Genomic DNA, 27,265 nt, shown 5'->3' on the forward strand with positions numbered 1-27,265 from the left:
CCAGACCTGTTCTACAAGAAACGCTAAAAGAAGTTCTTCAATCTGAAAGAAAAGGATGTTAATGAACAATGAGAAATCATCTGAAGGTATAAAACTCACTGGTAACAACAAGTATGCAAACACAGAATACTCTATTGATATAATTGTGGTGTTTAAACCACTTACATCTTGACGAGGAAGACTAAAAGACAAAACTATCAAAAATAATAGCAACAACATTTTGAGAGATAGATAATATAAAAAGATATGAATGGAGATATCAAAAAGTTAAAAAGTGGGGGATGAAGTTAAAGGGTAGCATTTCTCTTAGATTTCTCTTTGCTTGTTTATTTGACTGTTTGTAAGCAGAGTCATCATATGTTTAACATAACTGGTTATAAAATTTTTTGCAAACCTCATAGTAACCTCAAATCAAAAAATCTATGACAGATACCCAAAAATAAAAAGCAAGAAATTAAAACACACTATCAGAAAAGAAAAATCACTCTTAATAAAGGAAGACAGGAAGGAATAAGAAAGAAGAGAGGACCACAAAACAACCAGAAATTAAATAACAGCATGGCAGCAGTAAGTCCTTACCTATCAATGGTAACATTGAATGTGAATGGACTATACTCCCTAATCAAAAGACATAGAGTGCCTGAATGGATTTAAAAAAAAAAAAAAGAACCAGCAATATGTTGTCTGAAAGAAATCTACTTCCCTTATAAAGACACACACAGATTGAAAATAAAGGGGTGGAAAAAGATATTCCATGCAAATGGAAACCAAAAAAAGAGCAGGAGTAGCTATACTTCTATCAGATAAAATAGATTTTAAGACAACAACTGTAAAAAGAGACAAAGAAGGTTGTTATATAATGAAAAGAAGTCAATTCAGCAAGAGGATATAACAATTCTAAATATATTATACCCAACACTGAAGCACTCAGATACATAAAACAATTATTATCAGAGCTAAAGAGAGAGATAGACCCTGATACAATAATCATTGCAGACCTCAACACTCCACTTTCAGCATTGGACAGATCATCCATACAGAAAATCAACAATAAAACATTGGACACAATCGGTGCTATAGACCAAAAGGACCTAATAGATATTTACAGAATGTTTCATCCAACAGCTGCAGAATACATGTTCTTCTCCTCAGCTCATGGATCATTCTCAAGGAAAGACCTTATGTTAGGCCACAAAACAACTCTTAAAAAATTCAAAAAAAATGAAATCATACCAAGTATTTTCTCTGACCACAAGGGAATAAAACTAGAAATCAATAACAAGAGGAACATTGGAAAATACACAAGCACATGGAAATTAAACAATATGTTCCTGATTGACCAGTGAATCAATGATGAGATTAAGAAGGAAATTAAAAAATTTCTCAAAACAAATGAAAATGAAAACATAACATATCAAAACCTATGGGATACAGCAAAAGCAATAATAAGAAGAAAGTTTATAACAATAAATGCCTACATCAAAAAAGTAGAAAAGGCCAGGCACAGTGGCTCATGCCTGCAATCCTAGCACTCTGGGAGCCCGAGGCGGCTGGATCATTTGAGCTCAGGAGTTTGAGACCAGCCTGAGCCAAGAGCAAGACCCCTATCTCTACTAAAAATACAAAGAAATTGGTCAAACAACTAAAATATATACAAAAAATTAGCCGGGCATGGTGGCACATGCCTGTAGTCCCAGCTACTCAGGAGGCTGAGGCAGAAGGATGGCTTGAGCCCAGGAGTTTGAGGTTGCTGTGAGCTAGGCTGACATCACTGCACTCTATCCAGGGTGACAGAGTGAGACTCGGTCTCAAAAAAATAAATAAATAAATAAGAAAAAAAAAAGAAAGAAAACAGTATGGAGGTTCCTCAACAAATTAAAAATAGAACTACCATATGATCCAGCAGTTTCACTACTTGGTATATATCCTTTGGATATGAAATCAGTATATCAAATAAATATCTACACTCCCATGTTCAATACAGCATTATTCACAATAGCAAAGATAAAAAATCAACCTAAGTGTTCATCAGTGGGTGAATGGATAAATAAAATGGAATACTCTTCAGCCTGTAAAAAAGAACACATTTTGCCATTTGCAACAACATGAATGAACTAGGAGACATTATGTTAAGTGAAACAAGCCAGGCACAGAAAGACAAATACCACATGAACTCATTTGTATGTGGAATATAAAAAAGTTGAAGGCATAGAAGCAGACAGTAGAATGGTGATTACCAGGGACTAGTGGGGGAGTGAGAGAATGGGTAGAAGTTGGTCAAGAGACACAAAATTTCAGCTAGATAGGAGGAATAAGTTCAAGAAATCTATCATACAAGATGGCAACTACAGTCAATAACAATGTATTTTATTCTTGCAAATCACAAAGAGAATATATTTTAAGTGTTCTCACCACAAAAAATAAGTATGTGAGGTAATGCATATGTTAATTAGCTCAATTGAGCCATTCCACTATGTATACGTATTTCAAAACATTATGTTGTCCAGATAAATATATATAATCTTTGTCAATTTAAAAATAAACTTTTTGAAAACATGCATGATAATATTAAGTGAGATTGAAAATATAAAACTGTAGTTAAATGGCAATCATTCTAAAAATTAAAAAAATAAGGAAATGGAGAAGAAAATGCCATAATAAAATATATTTGGTTTGACCAAAAGAATGCAAGTAAGAACACAAAAAGGAATATACAAGTGATAAAAAATAAAAAGAAATGTGGGTATGGCACATTTACTCCAAATGTATCAGTAATGCATTAATGGTAAATGAACTACATATATCCATTCAATTAAAAGATTGTCAGAGTGTATCAAAAATAAGCAGAACTCGGCCGGGCGCGGTGGCTCATGCCTGTTACCCTAGTACTCTGGGAGGCCAAGGCGGATGGATAGCTCAAGGTCAGGAGTTCGAGACCAGCCTGAGCAAGAGCGAGACCCCGTCTCTACTAAAAATAGAAAGAAATGATATGGCCAACTAAAAATATATAGAGAAAAAAAATTAGCCGGGCATGGTGGCACATGCCTGTAGTCCCAGCTACTCGGGAGGCTGAGGCAGTAGGATCGCTTAAGCCCAGGAGTTTGAGGTTCCTGTGAGCTAGGCTGACGCCACGGCACTCACTCCAACCCAGGCAACAGAGTGAGACTCTGTCTCCAAAAAAAAAAAAAAGCAGAACTCAATATTATGCTAATTTCAAGAGACACACCATAAAGACAAAACACAAAATGATAAAAAAGGAATACCATGCAAAGAAATTTGGTATGGCTATACTAATGTCATGCAAAGTGGACTTTATGGAAAGGAAAGTTACTAGAAATAAAGCATATTTCAGAATTATAAAGGGCTAATATATAACAAGAAGAAAAAACTAGTCTAAATGTCTAGGTAACTAAAAACAAGACTTAAAATACATGAAGTGAAAACTTAACATAAAAAAATAGATTTAGAAATTTTTTTACACTTCTGTCAATAACTGAAGGAAAGAATAACATACAAAAATGGGTAGATATCTGAAAAGCTTTGAATAATATGATTAACAAATCTGGTTAATTGACATAAAACTCTGCAGCAAGAAATATAGAAAACACATTTTCAGGGGCATAGGAAGTAGTTATTAAAAGATACCATATGCTAAAACATAAATAAATCTCAATATATTTTTCAGAGTTTGAAAGCACATTGAGTAGTTTCTCTTCTCATAATGGAATTAAACTAGATATTAATAACAAAACACTAACTAGAAAATTTTCAGTTATCTGGAACTTAAAAGTTGTTCTAAATAAAACAATAGAAATTAGAATAAATTTTATCTAAATGAATATAAAATACAACAAATCAAAACATATGTACCCAATTGTGATTAGAGTAAAATGTATTAATTTCAATAGATATAATAAAAATTTTATGAACCTGAAAATCAAAGACATAAGTATTCATATCTGAAAGGCAAAAGAACATCAAACCCAAACTGAAGAAAGTAGAACAAATAAATAATAAAGGGAATTATAGAAATCAATGAAATATAAAGCAAATATACAGAAAAAATCAATAAAGCCAAATATTTCTGAAAAGATATAAAATTTATAATCTCTGAGCATGACTAAATAAGAAAGAAAAAAGATAAGACAAAAAAAAAGAAAAAAGCATATTACCACACAGTCTACAGACATTAAAAAGATAATAAGAGGCTATTATGAATAATCTTTTGCCAATACTTTTGAATATGTATCTGAAATGAGAATCTGACAAATTCTTTGAAAAACACCACTTAGACATGACACAAGGCTGGGCGTGGTATCTTGTGCCTGTAATCCTAGTACTCTGGGAGGCTGAGCTGGGAGGATCACCTGAGGTCAGGAGTTCGAGATCAGTCTGAGCAAAAGCACCACCATCTCTACTAAAAATATAAAAAATTAGCCAGGCGTCATGGTGCACACCTGTAGTCCCAGCTACTTGGGAGGCTGAGGCAGGAAAATTGCTTGAGCCCAGGAGTTTGAGGTTGCTGTGAGCTAGGCTGACATCACAACACTCTAGCACAGGCAAGAGAGCAAGACTCTGCCTCAAAAAAAAAAAAAAAAAATGACACAAGTGCCAATAGAAAATTTGTCTTATTTATTTAACACATTCAATTTGTAATTAGAATCTTTCAACAATAACCACAAAACTAACCACACAAATAAAAAACAAACAGATCCTAAGCCCAGATGGGTTTTACAGTAAACACTTAATAATTTGTGTCAAATTAAAATTCCCTGAATTTGATAACTATATAATTGTTATGTAAATAAATGTTCTAATACTAAAGAATTACATGCTGAGGTACAAAACAGTAAAGAAACCTGATGTGTATAAGTAACTTTCAAACTGTTCAGGGATAAAAACAAACAAACCAAAAAAAAAAAAAAAACCACAATTCTGTATGTGTGTGTGTGCAGGTACATAAATATATGGCAGACATAAATCCATATACATATGGCAAAATATTAACAATTTACAAATCTGAGTGAAGGATAAAATGGGGTTATTAATATGATTATTACAACTCTTTGTAAGTTTGTCATTATTTAACAGTAAGAATTTAACAATACATAAAGAAATAATTAAGTACCAATCTTCCAAAGAATAAAAGAAAAAGAGGGAATAATTCCACCTCATTTTATGGGAATTGCAAAATCTTAATATCAAAATCTGACAAGGACACTAGAAGAAAGAAGGACAGAGCAATTTCTCTGTCCATGTGGATGCAGAATTCATGATTTTAAAAAAAGGTAGCAAGAAGCTCTAAGATGGCAGACCAGAGACAACACCAGCCAGAGCATCTCAGTGTGAAGGAGAAGTTTTAGATGAGAGAGAAAAAACAAACAGACAGACAAACATATATCAGATGAAGGTCTGAAGGAAGGATGCCAGAGCATTCAGGAGACTTGATGGGAAGAGGCTGAGGAGCACAACTTGCAGGAGAAAGGCATTGGTGGAGATCAACCCCCAAGAGGCTTGGAGACCAGCGAGGTTAGGTGGAGCAGTTGATTGGTTTCTCCCTCCCTCCATCTCAGACACTAAGTGGGCTCCTAAACTGCTAGAGAGACCTTTTGTCCACATGAGCCCAGGGACTCCTGCTGCCAGTGAGCTGGGAGCTTCTTGTGGACAGAACACAAGATTCCCAGCCCCCTTAGGGCACCTCCTGCCCCACAGATCTGAGCCTCGATGGCAGGTGTTATATTGTTTCTCTACTCACCAGGCACCTTTGTCCTCCCCAGGTGGCTTCAACTCCTCAGGTTCTGTCTTGCTCATTCCCACACAAACAAGTCCCAACTCTGGCCCAGACTGCAGGAGCCACAGTGATCCAGTGGGTCCCGGGTGATCTGCCTGACTCCAGAGCCTGGTTATTCTCTGGGTATTCTGGGTAGACTGCCTCCCAGAGAGAGTCTCAGAGACAACCAGAGTGCTGACTTTCCTCCACCCAGACACTTTTTCTCCTCTTCCCCTCCCCAACCTGCAGCCACTGAGAGAGATACTTGAGCCACCACACAGAAGCTTCCACAGGGAATAGGGCTTAGCCCTTTCCTTTTGGGGTCCTGCAGTGGCCTGAGGGGTGTTTGAACTGTGAGCTTCCTGCCCACCAGCCCTCCCTGGTGCTGCTTGCCCAGTGACTCTAGCAGAGTAGGGCATGCCCTAAGGCAGAGGGACAGCAAATCAGCTTGGGCACCCCATGGGAGACTCCGGGACCAATGCACTTCTCCCTGGGGTTGATCTCCAGAGCCCTAGGGACAGGCCTGCAGCCAGATCCCATGCCCCTAGGTCTCAATCAAATTGTGGGCATAGATGGGATATTTGTGAATTAGTCTTGCAAGGTGTGAATGTCCACAGGAGCAGATCAAGAGGGAGAGTGCAGCGTGGGTCATATTTGCAGTATGTTTATGGGGCACCCCTAATCCTATGGGAGGGCCACACTCCCAGCACAGGCTTGAATCTGGGGCAGTCAACCTCCCAGCCTGCATCACAGTTGTAGGGGAGTTCAGCTGGCTTGAGATCCAGCCTACCAGCAGAGGCTCAGGAGAAACTATGGAATACGGGAGTGTGGAAAGGAGCAAGGCCTAATCCAGACTGCTGGACTGTGGGTCTCAGACACCCCCACCTCCACACACAGACTTTCTGGTTGAGTGGTGCCGTTTCAGCCCCTCCCTGGCAGCTTTGCCCAGAGGCAGGGAGCAGACCTTTGACTGCTACCAACACAGATCTGTTGCCAGCATTTGTGGAGTGTGAGTGCAGGCTCACCCAACCCTGCCCATCCAGACTCAGTCCCCCACTCATCTCTGCTGTGGTGGAGAAGGACTCACCTGAACTTCCAAGGCCCCACCTACCACCTGGGGCATTTGCGTACTTCCCCTGAGGGACTAGAGATGGTCACAAGACCCAAAACAACACTGCAGCTTGTTCCTTCTGGCAAGAGCCACCTACTGACAGGGAGGACAATTTGCACACCCTTTACAGTATTTACTGAATCAGTCAAACAGGATGTGGTTGATTCTCACCCACAGGCAGCACCTACTGGCTCAGAGAATAAACTGGGCATGTCATTATCTAAACAAAAGAAAATCCAAAAATAAGAAGCAACAGCTGCTCCAGATGAGAAAGAATCAGTGAAAGAACTCCAAAAGTATGAAGAATAAGAGTGATAGGATATCCTCAAAAGGGAGCACCAGCTATCTAGCAATAGATATCAACCAAAGTCAGAATATTGAAATGACAGATGACAAATTTTGAACATGGATTGTTAGGAAGCTAAATGAAATACAAGAGAAAGTAGAAACCCAACATAAAGAAACCACAAAAACAAGGCAGGAAATGAATGAAAAATTCACTAAAGAAATTGAATTATTAAAGAAAAATCAAACAGAACTTCTGGAAATAAAAAATTCATTCAAGGAAATACAAAGCATAGTGTGAAGCCTTAAGAATAGGTTATATCAGGCAGAAGAAAGAATCTCAGATCTTGAAGACAATACCTTTGAATTAAACAAGTCAGTCAAACAGATAGAGCAGAGAAATAACAGGAATGAGCAATGCCTACACAAAATATGGGATTATGTAAGGAGGCCTAATATAATAATCATGTTCCCTGAGGGTGAAGAAGAAAATACACAAGGGTTGGAAAATCTATTTGAGGTAATAATTAAGAAAAATTATCCTGGCCTTGCTAGAAATCTAGATATCCAGGTACTCCAGGACTCCTGGGAGATTTGTCACAAAGAGCCAAGCACCATGACACATAGTCATCAGACTGGCCCAAATAAACACAAAGAGGTGCTCCTACAAGCTGTAAGGTGAAGGCATCAGGTAACTTATAAATGAAAACCAATCAGACTAACCGCAGATTTCTGAACTGAGACCTTAAAAACCAGAAGGGATTGGTGCCCCATTCTTGTATTCTCAAACAGAATAATGGCCAGCCTAGAATTTTGTATTCTGCAAAACTAAGTTTCACATATGAGGGAGAAATAGACACTGAGGGAATTTGTCAAGACAAGACCTGCCCTGCAGGAAGTACTCAGAACTGTATTATACACAGATCAGCACAATAGACACACACCAGTGTAAAATCACACGAAAGTTAAAGGTCAAAGGGAAGATACCACAGTGGTACAAGACATAAAACAAAGCAACAAAGTTCTACTTAACAGGATGAACAGAAATCTACCCCACTTATCAGTTCTTTCAATATATGGAAATGGTTGAACTCCTACTGAGGAGACATAGGCTGGCTGAATGTATAAAAAAAATGCAAGCCAAGTATATGCTGTTTCCAGAAAACACATCTAACCCACAAGGACTCATTAAGGGTCAAGGTAGAGGGATGGAAAACAATATTCCATGCAAATGGAAAACAAAAGAAAGCTTCTGTCACAGTTCTCATATCAGATGACATAGACTTCAAATCAACAATAGTATTAAAGGCAAAGATGGTTATTATATAATGGTAAAAGGAACAATTCAACAAGAACACATAACAATTCTAAATATTTACGTACCTAACACAGGTACACCAAGATTCATAAAGCAAATCCTACTTGATCTAAACAAAATGATAAACACCAGCACCATAATTAGCCAGGATTTTCAACACCCCTCTGAAAGACCGGAAAGATCCTCCAAACAGAAAATAAAGACAGAAATAATGGACTTAAATAGAACTCTAGAATAAATGGGCCTAACAGACATTTACAGAACACTCTACCCAAAACCACTGAATATACATTATTCGCATCAGCTCATGGAACATTCTCTAAGACTGATCACATCCTAGGCCACAAAACATGTCTCAACCAATTTAAAAAATAGAAACCATACCATGCATCTTCTCAGACCACTGTGAAATACAATTAGAAATAAACTCCAACAGAAACACTCATCTCTGCATAAAGTCATAGAAACTAAACAACCTATTGCTGAGCAATAGGTGAGTCAATGAGGAAATTAAGAGGGAAAGGAGAATATTCTTTGAACTAAATGATAAAGGGGATACGAGTTATCAAAATCTGTGGCACACAGCTCAAGCAGTGAGAGGAAAATTCATAGCCATAAATGCCTACATCTAAAAGACAGAAAGATAGATCAACAATCTAATGAATTGTCTCAAGGAACTGGCAAAAAATGAGAAAATCAATCCCAAACCAAGCAGAAGAAAAGAAATAACCAAGATCCAGAGTATAACTAAATGAAATTGACAATAAAAAAACTATAAAAAAGATTAATGAAACAAAAAGTTGATCCTTTGAAAAGATAAACAAAATTGACATGCCTCTTGCTAGATTAGCCAGAAGTAGAAAAGACAGGATTCTAATAAGTTCAATCAGGAATGAAAAAGGAGAAATTCAGCTGATACCGTGGAAATACAAAATTTCATCTATGAATGCAAAAAAAATCTCTATGTACATAAATTTGAAAACCTGGAGGAAATGGACAAATTGTTAGAAACACACAGCCTCCCTAAGCTCAATCAGGAAGAAATATAATTCCTGAATAGACCAATATCAAGTAATGAAATTGAAGCAACAATTCAAAATCTTCCAGCAAAAAAAAAAATTCCTAAACCAGATGGTTTCACGCTCGAATTTTACCAGACCTACAAAGAAAACTAGTACCTATCCTGCGGAAATTATTCCATAACATCAAGAAGGAAGGAATCCTCCCCAACATGTTTTACGAAGCCAACATCACCTTCATACCAAAGCCAGGAAAGGACCCAACAACAAAAAGAAAACTACAGACTAATATCCCTTATGCATGTAGATGATAATGATAGAATTCTCAATAAAATCCTAGCAAACTGAATTCAGCTGCTCATCAAAAAAATAATCCATCATGACCAAGTGGGCTTCATCCCAGAATGCAGGGATGGTTCAACATACTCAAATCTATAAATGTAATTCACCACATAAATAGAAGTAAAAACAAAGACTATATGAACCTCTCAACAGACATAGAAAAAGCATTTGATGAAATTCAACACCTTTTTATGGCTGGGCATGGTGGCTCACGCCTGTAATCCTAGCACTCTGGGAGGCCGAAGCAGGTGGATCACTCGAGGTCAGGAGTTCGAGACCAGCCTGAGCAAGTGCACCACCCCGTCTCTACTAAATATAGAAAGAAATTATCTGGACAACTAAAAATATATAGAAAAAAAATTAGCTGGGCATGGTGGCACATGCCTGTAGTCCCAGCTACTCGGGAGGCTGAGGCAGTAGGATCACTTAAGCCCAGGAGTTTGAGGTTGCTATGAGCTAGGCTGATGCCACGACACTCTAGCCTGGGCACCAGAGTGAGACTCTGTCTCAAAAAAAAAAAAAATTAAAAAAAAACATACACAACAAACCCACAGCCAACATCATACAGAATGGGGAAAAATTGAAAGCATTCCTTATTAGAACTGGAACCAGACAAGGTTGCTGACTATCACCACTTCTCATCAACATAGTGCTAGAAGTCCTATCCAGAGCAACCAGACAAGACAAGAAAATCATGGGTCTCCAAATGAGGGAAGAAGAGATCAAAGTATTGCTCTTTGCTGATGAAATTATCTTTTATTTAGAAAACCCCAAAGATTTTGCCAAGATACTACTGTAATTAATAAATAAATTCAGCAAAATCTCAGGTCACAAAATCAATGTACATGAAAAATTAGCATTCATATATACCAACAGTCAAGCTGAGAACCAAACCAAAGACTCAATACCTTTCACAATAGCAACAAAGAAAATAAAATACCTAGGAATATATTTAACCAAGGAGGTAAAAGACCTCTACAGGGAAAACTATGAAATACTGAGGAAGGAAATGGCACAAGATGTAAACAGATGGAAAAACATATCATGCTCATGGATCGGCAGAATCAATATTATTAAAATGTCTACACTGCCCAAAGTGATCTACAGATTCAGTACAATCCCTATTAAAATACCAACATCATTTTTTGCAATCTAGAAGCAATAATTCTATGCTTCGTATGGAACCAGAGAGACCCCATATAGCCAAAACAACCTTAAGTGAAAAGAACAAGTTGGGAGGTAGGAATTTACCAGACTTCAAGCTATACTACAAGGCTATAGTAATCAAAACAGCATGGTACTGGCATAAGAACTGAGACATAGACTAATGGGTAAGAACAGAGAACCCGGATATAAAACCATCCTCATATTGCCATCTGATCTTTGACAAACCAGACAAAAGCATACACTGGGGAAAAGAACCCCCGTTTAATAAACAGTGCTGGGAAAATTGGATAGCCACATGTAGAAGACTGAAACAGGATCTGCACCACTTACCACTTACAAAAACCATTTCACAATGGATAGCAGACTTAAACCCAAACCATGAGAATTCTGGAAGAAAATGTCGGAAAAACTCTTACAGACATCGGCTTAGGCAAAGAATTTATGAAGAAGATCCCAAAAGCAATCACAGAGGCCACAAAAATAATTAAAAGTGACGATCAAATTTAAAAGCTTCTGCACAACCAAGGAAACAATCAACAGAGCAAATAGACAACCTACAGAATGGGAGAAAATATTTGCATGCTATACATCCAATAAAGGGCTGATAACTAGAATCTATATAGAACTCAGGAAAATCAGCAAGAATAAAATCAAACAACCTCATTAAAAAGTGGGCAAAAAACATGAACAGAAACTTTTCAAAAGAAAATAGGCTAATGGCCAACAAACATATGAAAAAAATGCTCAACATCTCTAATCATCAGGGAAATGCAAATCAAAACTACAATGAGATATCACTTAACTCCAGTGAAAATGGCTTTTATCAAAAAGTCCTAAAACAACAAATGCTGGCATGAATGTGGAAAGATAGGAACACTCATACACTGTTGATGGGACTGCAAACTGGAACAACCTCTATGGAAAGTAATATGGAGATAGCTCAAAGAACTAAAAGTAGATTTTGATCCAGCAATCCCACTACTGGGTATTTACCCAAAGAAAAACAAAGACACCTGCACTTGAATGTTTATAGCAGCATAATTCACAATTGCAAAGATGTGGAAACAACCCAAGTGCCCATCAATACATGAGTGGATTAATATAATGTGGTAAATGTATACCATGGAGTACTACTCAGTCATAAAAAAATGATGAACTACCTCTTATATTAACCTGGATGGAACTGGAAACCATTCTTCTCAGTCAAGTATCACAAGAATGGAAAAACAAAATACCACATGTACTTACAATTAAATTGGAACTAATCAGTCAATACTTACGTGCACATACAGAAATAACATTCATCAGAAATCAAGCAGGAGGGAGGGGAAGGTGGGGATGAGTAAATTCACACCTAATGGATACAGTGCACACTGTCTGGGGGGTGGGCACACTTAGAACTTTGACTCAATGGTACAAAAGCAATTTATGTAGCCAAAACGTTTGTACCCTCATAATATTCTGAAATTTTAAAAAGGTAGCAAATTGAATCCAAAGATACATAAAAATTAATACACCACAACTAAATGGAATTTGTCCCAAAAATGCAAGATTAGTGTAAAGTTTGAAAATCAAATCTGTAAAATTCACCAACTAACAAAACTTAAAAAAAAAATCACATAATCATTTCATTAGACTTGGTAAAATCATTTGAAAGGATTCAACACCTATGCATGATAAAATCTCTTAGCATATTAGAAATAGGAGGGATCTTGTTTAGTCTGATAAAGGCCATATACCAAAACCCTGGAACAAATAATCACACTTAATGGTAGAACATTGAAATTTCTTGCCCTGAAATGAGGAAGGTGACATTAATATCTGCTATCACCATTTTTATTTAATAATTTACTAGAGGTTGAAATCAGTTCTAACAAGCCCAAAAAAGTATAAAAATTAGAAAGAAAGAAATAAAACTATAATTATTTGTAGACTACATGATTGTAGAAAATGCATACTACAGAAAACCCAAAATCGACAGTTAGATTATTGGCAGTTATAGTCCAATTATAACACTGCTGGATGCAAGCTCAATAAATAAAGTACACGAAAAAAAAGTATTCTTAAATAGTATCAATAAATACTTGTAAGATAAAATTTAAAAGCTGTACTAATCATAACAACATAAAAAGATAATATGCCTGGGAGGCAACCTCGTCAAAGGTATCAAGGATCTCCAAGAGAAATTAAAGATGTAAACAAATGAAGAGAAACAGTTCATCAATCTAGATGAATTAGAACACTCAATATAGTCAATTATCTCCAATTTCATCTGTAGATTAAATCTAATCTCAAACAATATACCATCATGCTATTTTTGGTGAAAAATGACAACCTAATTCTAAACTTTATGTGGAAAAGATCAAGAATGATCAACACACTGGGAAAGAAAAACAACAAAGTTAGAAGAGTCATTTTACAACATATCAAGATTTACTACAACGTTAATAATAATTTCAGAAGTGCGGTATTGGTGCAACAATAAACACTGGTAAAATGGAGTAGAATAGAGATAAAAAGTCTCTGACATAAATGAATTCTGCTTATGACAAAGGTGGCACTGCAGTGGGGAAAGATCTTTTCAGGAAAGAATCCTGTGTCTACTGGATATCTACATAATAATATGAAATCATATGCATATCTCATGCACAATTCCAGAAGAATTGTATGTGAAATAAAAATAACTAAACTTCTAGAAGATACTGTAGGAGAAATAATTGAGACTCTCCGGGTAGAGAGTTTTCTTTTACAGGACATAAGAAGCACTATGGTTGCAAGAAAAAATTGATGAACTATATTAAAATAAAGAACTTGGCTCACCAACAAACACAACTGAGAGAGTGAAATAAAAGGCCAGTGTCAAATACCCAAAGTAAATGCATGTATATTTGCACTGAATGTCATTACGTCACAGTACTGGTAACATCATTATTTTTAATAGTTAAGAATTGATCATTATACATTCTATACATGTAACAAAATACCACATGTATCCCATAAAAAAGTACAAATAGTATATATCAATCTTGAAAAGAACTGGAAAGAACTCAAATCCCCACCATCAGTTGAATGGATCAGTACATGGTCATGTGGTCATTCAATGGGATACTCTATGGCAATAATAATGAGTGAAACACTTCTATAATCAAAAACATAGATGAATCAAAAACATAATATTGAGTCCAAAAAGACACAAAAAGGACATACTGTAAGATTTTACATATCATTCCAAAAACAGCAAAAATATTCTATGGTTGTGGAAGTTAGGAGAGTGATGTTCACTGGAGATGAGGGAGTGCATACTGATTGGCAGAGTGGGAAGGTGGCTCCTGGTTACTGCTGATGTTCTCTTTGTTACTCCAGCTTGGGGTTACATGGCTCAGTGCATACTATTACCATTCGTTCAGCTACAGTTATTGTTTGTATACTTTTCTCTATGAATTACATTTAAATAAAAACATTTATTTTTTAAAGATATTATCCTTCTTAATACTTCTTGCCCGGACTTGAGAAATGAATGAACAATTAGAACCATTTTTCACACACAGACTGTCTCACCTTTGAGGTCAGTTTTTCACATTCTCTGCTCTTAGGGACATTTTGCTTAAGGAGCATCCTGAGTACGAGTGACCTCTCTCTTACCTGAGCAGACCACAGAGGCCGTGTTTCCACGGTTACAGTCGGGAACACCCAGGGCAGTCACAGGGCAATGCCACAGGAAGGGCTCAGCCCCTGAGCAGTGAAATCGGTCTTTCCAGATCCCATTGCCTCCTTCCGCAGAATATGCTCCTTTTGGGGTAGAGATGGCGACTCCGCAGCCCAGTTGATGGCAAACGACATTGGCGTTGGCCATACTCCAGTGGGAGGCACAGAGCGGTCTCCAGTCTCCAGAAATATTCATCTCCACTTGTCCCTCACACTGAGAGGTGCCATTGTTCATGAGCCGGACTTCTGTGTAATCTGGTAGGAGAAGACAGGAATTCAGCAAAATCTCATGTTCTTCTTAACCCAACAGAGAATGCAAGGAGGTTAAAGTCCTGCCCTGAGCCTCACCTGAACAGACGATTTGAACAGCCCCACTGTGGTGGCAAGTCCCTCCAGGACAGGGCGCTCTAGGGCAGAACCAGAGGCTAGACTCCTGCCCCTTACACCGGAACTCTTCAGCCCAGACCTGTCCACTGGCCCCTCTGAAGGGCATGTGCCCCAGGACAGACACAGCCTTGCCACACTCCAGCTCTGCACAGATGACCTGGGCAGTGGGAATTGTGAAGTTCCCATCAGAAACTGGAATCCAATCTCCTTTAGGATTCACTTCCACTTGCCCTGAGCAGGGTCCATCTCCTCCAACCAGGCGCACAAATCCTAAGGAATAAAAATGAACACACACAGTTTCACATTCTATTTTTCTGAAAAATTTTCATAGCAAAAAATTCCAATAATTTCTTAAGTGATATAAGTAGGGAAACAGTTGTACACAATGAGTCTAGATGTTGAGGAAGCTCAGAGGCAAAGAGTTCAGGGCAGAAGGGTGCTGGTGGTCCTAGCCATCTATGTTGAAGCCCTAGACTTTGTCAATGAACCAGGGAAAGAATGAGCTTTCAGTGAGAGTAAGGAGGCAGGTGAGTTTGCTGATCACTTCGTACCAGGGACTTTTCTTCTGTGATACAGGAGTCTTAGAAAATCCTAAAGGGTGATAGTAACTAACTTTAATCCTATCATTATGTTAGCTATGTATTCCTCTACTCTTTGGATTCTCAAGATAAGCTGGTGTACTGCAAAAAAGGAGAGTGATGAGAAGAAAGCAGAGAGCAAGCCAGTCATAATTTGGAAAAGCCTTCCAAATTGCAAAAGCCTCAATAGGGATGAAGAACATAAATATTTGGTAAAAATACTTGTTAAGGAAATTTTTAGCACATTTCAGCACCCTCTGCTCCCCGCGTCCACCACTTAATCCTGCCACCCCTCTCCCATTTCTCCCACTTCAGGCAAGGAAAAAATAACGTTAAAAGATACAGATGGATGGAAAAGAAAATCAAAATGAGAAGCAACTGCTGAGGAAGTCAAGTGTGGTGCAGGTAGAGGTGGGATTGCTGGAAGATTTTTTGTTTTTTAATTATTAAGACAATGGAGAATTTATTAGAAAGAGATAAAGAGAGCAAGTGAATTGTAGTTTACATTTTACAGACTATCTAGATTGCAGGACAGAATAAGGAAAATTTTTAAAAATCAAAGAAAGAATAAGAGCCACCCAATAGTTAGAAGTATATATAGGTGCTCCTCAACTTACAGTGTGGTTACATCCAGATAAATTTATCATAAGTTTAAAATATCATAAGTCAAAAATGCATTTAACACACCTAACAAACCAAACATCACCTCATAGCCTCGCCTACCTTAAATGTGCTTCAGCACCTTCAGAACTGGCACTTGCTGCCTCACTGCTGACCTTCCCATTATGAAAATTATGATGGCTTTTGAAATGTTGAAACCACTCATGACTTGCTATAAACATTTGCCTATGTATCACATTATTAGCATGCTTTTAGCATATCAAAGCTTTTTGTCTTAGCCCAGATAGTCAGTAGGCTAAGCAGTGTGCACTTCTGTGTCTGGTCTTCCACCCACATGACAATTTTCCACAACATCAGTTGGACCAGCTGTTTTCTTCTTAATGACAGTGGATTTAACTAATTTTAATGATTTCACTGCATCACTAATTCACTTCTTATTTTTCAGGATGGTTGAGATCATGCATTACAAAAGTCCTAACTCATGTACACTGGGCATTCAATAATTGGCAAGAAAAAAAACAAATAACCTCATCAAAAAGTGGGCAAAATACAGGAACAGACTCTTCTCAAAAAAAGATAGACAAATGCCCAAAGAACATATGAAAAAATGTTCACCATCACTAATCATCAGGGAAATGCAAATTAAAACCACATGCTGCCTTCATGCTGGGCAATTTAGTTTTTTCTCAAGAGTAATTTTCTTCAGAAGCAAGAGACATAGATGGGAATTTTGTAGACATGATGGGATAGAAAAAACACAAAGTACAATTATCAAAAAAACACTGGCAACATAGCACCTTACAGAGTATCAGTTGTTTACCCTCTTGATCACAGGCTTACTGGGAGCTCTGGTTGGCTGCCACTGCCCAGAGAGTATCATATGGCAGCGGTCCCCAACCTTTCTGGCACCAAGGACCAGTGTCGTGGAAGACAATTTTTCCATATGGGAGTGGGGAGGAGGTGCGGGGTGCTCACCTCCTGATGTGCAGCTCCCCCTCCACCACCACCCTGTTTCCTGAGTTTTATGGAAGACAATTTTTCCATGGACTGGGTGGGTGGCGAGGGTGGTGGAGCTCTGTGGCCCCTTCCCTAACAGACCACTGACTGGTACTGGTCCACAGCCTGGAGTTTGGGGACCACAGTCATATGGCACATAGCCAGCCCAAGAAAAGATCACAGTTCAAAATTTAAAGTATGATTTCTACTGAATGCATATCCCTTTGCACCATTACAAAGTCAAAAAATCATAAGTCAAACCATTATGAAGAACTGTCTGTATTACATTTTTTTAATTTCAAAAATGTAGGGAGCACAAGTGTTTTTTGTTACATGGATAAATTGCATCATGCTGAAGTCAGGGCTTTCGGTGTACCAGAATAGTTCAAGAGGTAGATTTTTATCCTTCACCTCCTTCTCACCCTTCCCCCTTGTTAGTTTCCAATGTCTATTACTGCTCTTTATGATCATATAGATCCTTCCTTTAGATCCCACTTATAAGTGAGAACACATGGTATCTGTTTTTCCATTCCTGAGATACCTCACTTAGGATGATGTTCTCCGGTTCCGTCCAAGTTGCTGCATTATATCATTCCTTTTTATGGCTCAGTAGTACTCCATGGGTATATATCAATATATACCACATTTTCTTTATCCATTCATAAGGTGATGGGCACTTAGGTTGATTTCATATCTTTGCTATTGTGAATTGTGCTGCAATAAACATTTGGGTGCAGGTGTCTTTTTTAATAAAATGACTTCTTTTCCTTTGGGTAGATACCCAGCAGTGGGATGGCTGGATCAAATGGTAGGTCTACTTTTAGTTTTTTGAGGAATCTCCATACTACTTTCCACAACAGTTGTATAAGTTTACATTCCCACCAACAGTGTGTAAGCACTCCCTTTTCACAACAACTACACCAACATCTTTTTTTATTTAACTTTTTAATAATGACAATTCTGACAGACATAAGTAGTATCTCATTGTGGTTTTAATTTGTATTTCCCTGATGATTAATGATGGTGAGCATTTTTTCATGTTTGTTGGGCATTTGTCTATCTTCTTTTGAAGAGTCTGTTCATGTCTTTTGCCCATTTTTTGATGAGGTTATTTGTTTTTTTCTTGCCAATTTATTTGAGTTCTTTTTCAATTCTGGATATTAGCCCTTTATCAGATGTATAGTTTGTGAATATTTTCTCCCATTCTGCAGGTTGTCTATTTACTCTGTTGATTATTTCCTTTGCTGTGCAGGAAGTTGTTAGTTTAATTAAGTTCCATTTATTTATTTTTGTTGTTCTGTATTTGGTTTTGGGGTCTTGCTCATAAATTCTTTGCCTAGGCCATGGAAGTTTTAAAACTAAAGGAGGGAGAAAAAAAAAGATTGATAATTTAATCATCCAAAGAACATATTTTGAAAATAATTAAAAGTAACAATGAAAAAAATTTTCAAATGTCATAAAGTATAATTCCCTAGTTTCTGAGCATGCTCATTGTTACTTATGCATGTGTTAGAGTTCTTTCTGGTCAAGCACTGTGATTCCATGAGTATGCATACTTTGAGACATGTAGGACTGAAAAGTGCCAGAAACAATGTTTTAACAGAATTAAAATCTACTACAAAGAACAGGAAAGATTATAAATGACACCAAAGGAATTAAAGAATTAGAAAATAGGCTTGACCACTAATAGGAATGATGAAGAAATTTTTAAACATATTAAAAGGTGAGAGAGGCCAGGTGCGGTGGCTCATGCCTGCAATCTCAGCACTCTGGAAGGCCGAGGCAGGAGGATTGATTGAGCTCGGGAGTTCGAGACCAGCCTGAGCAAGAGTGTTACCCTGTCTCTACTAAAAATAGAAAAATTAGCCAGACATGGTGATGTGCACCTGTGGTCCCAGCTACTCTGGTGGCTGAGGCAGAATCACTTGAGCCTAGGAGTTGGAGGCTTCAGTGAGCTGTGATGACACCACTGCACTCTAGCTGGGGCAGCAGAGCGAGACTGTCTCAAAAAAAAAAAATATTAACAGATCCAGATGTTCTCATTTCTCTTTGCTAAAGCTAATATTTTAGTGACACTTTCCAACAAGTTATAAGTATTGTTAACTACATTCATGGAAATGCAACATGGCATGGTCAGTTTCGTAACATGCTAAAGTTGAAAGATGACGTATTCATGTGGATTTGCCGTATCATTCTAAAGTGCATTGGCTATCACAGGGACAGGAGTTAGCCAAAATTTTATCTCTGTAAGAACAGATAGTTAAATTTAGTGAAGAATAGAATCAGCAATGTGAATTATTTAAAGAATTTCCATTTCTATAGGAATGCAGCATTTCTGTGTGATATGTCAAATCAAAATGACTTGAATATTTCTTTGCAAGCTAAAACTAAGTCTATATATGATATGTAGCAAACAATCCAAGCATTTTGAAAAAAGCTATCTTTTTCAAAACACTTCTTCTTCTAAAGGAAATTTTGAATGAACATTTTCTCCAGTTAGCAAAGGTCATTGATGAGCAGGATGATATATGTGAATCATGTGAAGAATATGCATTTGTTATAGACCTATTAGTTGGAGAATACAATGAAAGGTTCACTGACTTTGGGAATCATGACATAACACTCAAATTGGCATTTCAGCCTCACCTAGTTGATATCACCGAGGCACTAAAGAACTACAGATGGAATTGAGTTCTCAGTAGATGACATTTTAAAACCATTGTTTGATGCTAAGAAAGATCCAATTGAAATATGGAAAAATGTAGTAGAATACCCACAACTTTGGCAACATGCCCAAAAAAAATACTTTCTTGCTTTTCGACCACTTATTGTTGCAAATCTACGTTCTCCTACCTAACCCAAATCAAGACACCCTTAAGGTCACAAATGACTGATACCCCTCTAGAGGATCAACTGAAACTGCGGACCTCCAAGCTGCAAACAAATGTTCAAATGCTTTCCAACACAAAAAGCAGACAAAACAAAGACATTAAAAGGTTAGTTAACTTTGAATGATTTTTATAATATTAAAGCAGGATGTGAATTTTCCAAATGTTCAGAAAAAAATAGAACTCATAAAGTGGTAGTTAAATACATCTGATTACATTAAAATTAAACACATCTATATCAGGAAAGGAAAATATTGTAAAATCACTAGAAAAATTACAAACTGGTAAGCGAAATATATGACTATCAAAAGATTAATGTTTGTGATATATTTTGAGAATTTACTAATCTTAAGTAAAATATAAACCCATCAATAGAAAAATAATCTATGCAAAAAATATTAATTGGATGATATACACCTGAAAAAGTTGTTTGCCCTCTCCAAAAATCAAAAGCTCCAAGCTAAAATGAAAAACCATTACTTTTCTATCATAATGTCCCAATAGCAGCACAAAGAGACCAAGTAATTTTCCCAAGGTTACATATCTGGAAAGAAACTAGGCAACTTGTCTTCCAGAATGTGTGCTGTTAACTTCCAGGCTACGGGGAACATGAAAGTTGTGTCAACCTTCAGTAGAGAAGTCGTTAAATTTTTACTTCTATAGTTTTGAATATATGCAGCCATTTTAAAATGTTATAGTATTTTAAAATTTTATGCCAAAATAAATTTGATGCACTAAGTGGAAAGAAAACAGTCTACAAAAGAAGCATATATAATAAGAATCCTGAGATTAAAAGTTGTGAGGGTTTGAGGGGGGTGGGGTGCTTTTTTTGGTTTTTGACTCCTCAGAATCACTTTACCTCATGTTCTGGCAACTTCCTTACTAAAAGTGTTTCTGAAGGGACTACTCTCAGTGCACAATCCTGTCCACTGAGAGCAGGGAAGAGAGACGATGACGACAGATTGTCTGACGTCCCTAAAACTAGTTCTACTCATGGGCTTTTCTGTTGCATGAATTAGTAACACCCTGCACTTGACTGATTTCTGTCTACTTGACCTTTCCAAGAAACTACATATGTCAGTATCCCCAGAATCCCTTTCCAGTTTAGGGTTTGCCACTGAGAAGAGTTCGTGTGAGATCTGGAAGACAAAGGGAAAGAGAAAGCCCCAAAATTCTCAGGAAATCGTGGTGGTCAGACATGTTGCAATGAGATGTACCAGCTTCCACGGATGTGGGGATTTCTACTGACATGATGGCTTCCATGGACACAGCAGCTTCTGCAAGCTCTCCACGAACTCCCAAAAGAGTTCCTCACACTTCTCTGGGCTTAGCCATCCCCTGCCTTGCTCCACTGCTTCAGGCTGGTGTCATAGTGATGGTTTCTCTAATCCCCCAGCTGGGGCCTTCCAGACCTTCCAGACCTTGATTCACACAGCTTCTTCGATATTTGTCATAGCCGAATTCCTCTATTAAACTCTTTGTTCATTAATACTGGTAAGTGGCTCCATCTTTCTGACCAAACTCATACTGACACAGTTCTTGGCACCAAAAGTGGCTTGGGGGGAAGCTAAACTGCTATGGTCTGAATGTTTGTGTCCCTGCAAAATCCATATGTGGAATCCTAGTCCCCAAGTGATGGTATTAGAAGGGAGGGCTGTTGGGAGGAGATTAGGTCATGATGGCTCCGCCTCATGAATGGGATTAGTGCCCTTATAAAAGAGACCCCAGAGAGCTGCCTTGCCTTCTGCCATGTGAAGACACAGCAAGAAGTCAGCAGTCTGCAACCCAGAAGAGGCTCCTCACCAGAACCTGACCACACTGGCACCCTGATCTTAGGGTGTAAGAAATAAATTCTGTTTATTTAGAACTGTAAGAAATAAATTTCTGTTGTTTATAAACCACCCAATTTATGGTATTTTGTTAAAGATACCCAAACAGACTAAGGCAAAAAACGTAAGAGTGAAAGCTGGAACTGGTTCATTGATCCACGAGGATTCAAAGACATTAATGACCCGATTCCCAACAGTGAGTGAGACATTGGTAATCTGTGGCATTGGTCACCTGTGGCACACAGTGGCAAAGCAAATTATTTAAATTATCATATGTGCTCATATGGAGTCAATTGCATATAGAAGCCAAGACTTTGAGTGACCAAAGTCTTGTAATAAAATATTACAGAAAAATCAAATAGCATAATGATCATGGGGTTGGTTGATTAGTTCTTAGTGTGCTAGAGAACTGGAGAAAGGTAATGAATGATGAACTCAAGACTTTAAATTCCCAGGTCAATGTCCAGGTAAGGTACCAAAAAGCTTTTATGACTGCCTTGAACACAATCCCTTCCATCCTGGAACCAGAGTCAGTCAGGATTTCTAAAAACCATACCCAAAGTCTGATCAAGCAGACGGCTGAATTTTTGATGCAAATTGAATTCACAGCCTTTCAGGGTCTTGCATGTTAAAGCTAGACTGAGTGGTAGAGCACAGGGCCCTGAAAAGGAAGTACTGAGAATTGAGATGGAGCATCCCGCTAGGTTCTAATGAAGCTGAAGACCCTGAACCCCAAAATTCCTCTGAGCCTTTCTTGCCAGCACAGTCAGCCCTTCCTTCCCTGTGTGAGTATGTTAACTTCCTTTAACTAAAGAGCCTGTACTGGCCTCTTCTGCAGCAGGGCAACGCTCCTCCTCCTCAGGACCCCTTCCCACCAACTCTTATTGCTTCTAGATACACAACAAAATTTAAATACTAGCGAGTATCAGAGGAAAAGGTGATCCTGAGGAAATATCATTCACACCAAAATAATTGCAAGATTTTTGCCAATTTATGATAGCAGTAATCTGGGGAATATTATGAGAATTAATCCTAAAGGCATTAGACTAAGGTGGAAGAAATGTAACATTAGATTGGACTAAATTTATTGATGTTGGTGCACTAACAAGAAATCTGGATTCAATGCATTAGCTCAAGTTGATGGGAGTGGCTCTAAAAATTTGTCTGGGTGGTTGTTGTAATGGCAGTCCACATGAAATAAAGTTGAGAGGCAAGAACTTCCTTGGAATTCTATAAAGGAAGCTATCCAAAGGCTTACGGAGCTAGAAATACTAGAGTAGATTTACTATGTGTGCCTGCTCACCCACCCTTTAACTACAATGACTGCTCTCTCACAGGCCAGCAATGACAGTGAAGGATACTGTGACCAAAATTGCCTCCTTGACCTCAGTGAAAATTATAAGATCCTGGATTATCAGGGGTAAAGACAAGGTATTTAACCACCAAAGACAAAATGGACATAATGAGCAGCAATCTCAGAGCAGTATCAGATAGATTTGACCCTCCGAGGGTCACACTTTTGTGATACTGATACTATTGTCTTTTGGGAAGTTAAATACGACTAAGAGAAGTAAATTTGGATGCTGAGATGACAACGAGATAGATTTTTCTGTACTGATTTTTGTCAACTTGCCCCCACTACTACCTTCTAAGTCCCTTCTAAGCCTGGGGACCACTTCTCAAGGATCTTTCTCTGTGTGGTAGAGAGGAATTCATGTAAGATTTTAAATGAGACCTGAAAGTTAAATACTGGCCATTCTTCTCAGAATGTCATGGTGGTCAGATGCAGTGGCAGATAGGAAAGGTGTTTTCCACAGCTGCTGCAGCTTCCACCAACACAGCGGTTCCATAGACACGTTGGCTGGCACAGATGAGCATCTTGCACACCACGGTGCCTACTGAGGACCTCTCTACCAGTTCTCACTGCGTGATCATAGCACTCAGCCTTCCTCACGAAGGACAGCTTTGTCCCCACTCTGCTGTTTTAGGCAGACGTTTGAGTGACATTTCTCTTATTCTCTGAACCTCATCTTCCCTCTCCCAGCTCCTCCCACATTCAGGTAACCCCTTATATCCAGAATATCTACAATGGCTCTGAATCCAGACATAATTCTCTTAAATTAATTTTAATTGTTTAATTTTGTTTCTGTTCCTTGCATCAGAAAGTCCTAAAAAATGAAATTCCATATTTGGTTCTTAAAAATAATTTTTACATTTTTCTTTGACATCCCTCTCAGAATGAGTGGCACCCTTAGAAATCTTTGGATAATGTAATATATAATGTACACAGAAATATATATAAAATATTAACCATGATTATATCTTATGACTGGTATTGTGGCTAATTACACATTGTTTTTACCTTATTCTTTATAATTTTCAGTATTTTGTTAATATTTTCCAATGAATATTATATACATACTTGAAAGATGAATATTTTTCTAATTTAAAAAAAATTTTTTCAGATTTATTGTTAGGTAGCATCATTTAAGAACTCTGTAATGAGAACCATAAGATGCTGACTCAACACACCACCTAAGAAGTTTAAGCTCTGGGATGTAAACAGCAAAACTCCCACAAAAATCAATGATGTGCTTGTAGTACTCAAATCTCTAAAATAATGATGGAAAGAAAACATGAATTTCAAATGATTCAATAATTTATTCACTGTCCTAGTCAGAAGTAAGCACAGCACATTTTCATTTGGTGATTTTTATCTTTTTCCTCAACAGAAGGTGTTCGTGCAGATGAGAGTCTCAAGGAACTTACCTGCAGCTCCTCAGAGTGCCTCCCGGGGATTTATTGAAGGAGAATTCACTAAAGTCTCCAGGTAAACGGAGCAAGGTGGAATTTACACTGGTGACTGCTACACAGCTCCTTTTCTATTATTTATTTATTTGTTTTTGTATTTATTTATTTATATAAATGGAAATTATGTTACTGACCATAAAATTTCTGGAGGCTTTTCTATCAGCAGCTGCAGGCATGGCAGCATCAGTGCTTCATAATTCCTAAGAGATACTAAATCCCACATCCTAATCTACTTCACTCTAAACCTATAGGAACTCAAAGTGGCCAATGTTACGAGAAATCAAAGGAACAAAAAAATAAACACTAATTTTGACCACACTGTTCATTATACTCTGACTTCACTAATAACTATCTAAAATGTAAAATCCGAGGACCCACCACCAACACCTACCAAGCCAGACTGGCTGCCTTGTGTAAGACAGCCTGGAAGAGGCACACATATCCCTTTACCTGAAGCACTGGGGGAGGGGCCAGGGACTCATCCCAGGCAAGGGTATAAATCCTCCTTACAGGGCTCAGATCTATGGAGTCAAAGAGGACTAATATCTTTGGGTTCGTTCCTGGCACAGGGCCCCAGACCAGACTTTTTGTCTTTGACTCGAGAAATTGCAGGCAAACAAGAGTTTCATGGCAGGACTGGGGTTTGAGGGATGTCCTGTATTCTTCTGAGTAAGTAAGTTTAAAAATTATTTACCCCAAAATGCATTTTAACAACTCCCTTCTGGGTTCTCAGAGACTGGATCTCTCTCTAGGTCTAAGCTTCCAAATATTCACACCCTGATCAAGCTCTATTTCAGGACCATAAATAGAGGCTAACAGTTCACCAAAACATGACTGAACATAAGACATACATCCTCATGCTTACAAAGTACACTAGGGGAAACTGAGGCCTAGATCCTCTTTTGACACCTGAGTAAACAGACCCAGGGAGGTTTCAATGTCTTAGAGCAGATAGTTGTAGAGCAGCTTTTAGCACACAGATCTGCTGGCTTCCTGATCAGTCTCTTTTGACCCAACCTCCTTCCCTTCTCAGACACACCACAGGGACCTGAAGAGTCCTGGGACTCTCAGGTTTGAAGCATTTACACTCCCTTTAGCCCCACTGCTCTCGGACTTGCTCTGTGACTGGGGTCTCAAGTGTGCTCAAAAGGCTATGATCCTATACTCCCAGTTATTCTGAGACTGAGACTGAGACTGAGGCTGCTCCTGCCAGGGACCCCACCAGACAAGACAGGCCTTACCTGAGCAGATCACCCCAGCACTCCAACCATGAGTAGCAGAATACAATTTTTGAGGACCAAAGTGTTCACAGTGATTGATATTTGGCTCCTTCCCTTGGCATAAAAAATATCGTAACCAAATGAGTCCAACTCCTGATCCAAAATGATTCCCTGAGGTAGCTTCAACAGCAGCTCCACAACCCAACTGTCTGCACACCACAGCCATGTTCCTCAACTGCCAGTTGTAATTTCTGATGCTCCTCCAACTTCCTTGGAGCTTCACCTCCACTCTCCCCTCACAGCGGTGGCTTCCATTCCTCAGCCTTAACTCCAAATCTGCAAGAGAGACACAGACACAGAACACACAACATGGGACAGGTTTTAGGAAACGAAGCAGTGGTATGCTGGTAATATTTTTAAATTAGCTTTCTGTGGGGGGAGGGGTAAAAAAATCACCAGTATATATAATTTGTTGATTTCTGTGATGTAAATATTCCTACTGTGGCCAATTTTAAGCCACCAATGTGGCATCGCTGAACATGGAGTTGGAAAGACCTCGCAATTATTTCTCACAAGCCAGTAGGACCAGGTCCAGGCACATCGCTGAGGACAGGCCTTCAGAGGACTCTGCATGCTGCCTTCCCAGCAAATGTGTCCCAAACTGAGAGGAGTCCAGCTTCCCCATCTCCGTCACAGCTCACAGCCTGTGAGGCCAGCACAGGAGTCCTCTCCCTCCTCCTCTGTCCCATGGGGATCACTCCCATCCAGCTTAGGAACAAATGGACGGTGGCAAAGCAGCCTCCAAAATGTCCCAATTATTCCTGCCTCCAGGTATTCATGCCCTTGGGTAATCTCCACCTTGAGTATGGGCTAGACCTGGTAACTTGTATCTAACAAATTGAATTTGGCAAAAGCAATGGGATGTCACTTAAGAGATCTGGCTTCAAGAATATTCTGCCTTCTCTCTTGTCCTGCCTTGCTCTCTCAGTTGCTTAGTCCGATGACACCAGCTGCCACACTGTAAACTCCATTCATGGAGAGACCAGCATGGCAAGGAACTGAGAGAAGCCTCTAGCTAAAGCCAGCAAGGAACAGTTCAACAGCGCATGGAGGCCTAAATCCTGCTAATAACCATGTGAATAAGTTTGCGTGGGATCCACCCCGAGTTGAACCTTGAGTTGGTGGCAGCCTTGTGAGAGATCCTGAGCTAGAGAACAC

General features: G+C 38.5%; 1 protein-coding gene across 1 annotated transcript in view; it reads right to left on the minus strand.

Annotated features, from left to right (window-relative positions):
• LOC123640616 (antigen WC1.1-like) overlaps nt 1-26,732 on the minus strand; it is a 44,004-nt gene extending 17,272 nt beyond the window's left edge. The window contains exons 1-4 of the mRNA XM_045555207.1: nt 26,621-26,732; nt 26,069-26,383; nt 15,066-15,374; nt 14,655-14,972 (exon numbers count right to left, since the gene is read on the minus strand). Coding sequence (XP_045411163.1) covers nt 14,655-14,972; nt 15,066-15,374; nt 26,069-26,383; nt 26,621-26,732 — 1,054 coding nt within the window. The remainder of the gene's footprint in view (nt 1-14,654; nt 14,973-15,065; nt 15,375-26,068; nt 26,384-26,620) is intronic.
• Nucleotides 26,733-27,265: the final 533 nt, after the last annotated feature.

The sequence above is a fragment of the Lemur catta genome, chromosome 6, assembly GCF_020740605.2.
Source record: "Lemur catta isolate mLemCat1 chromosome 6, mLemCat1.pri, whole genome shotgun sequence".
Classification (NCBI taxonomy): Eukaryota; Metazoa; Chordata; class Mammalia; order Primates; family Lemuridae; genus Lemur; species Lemur catta.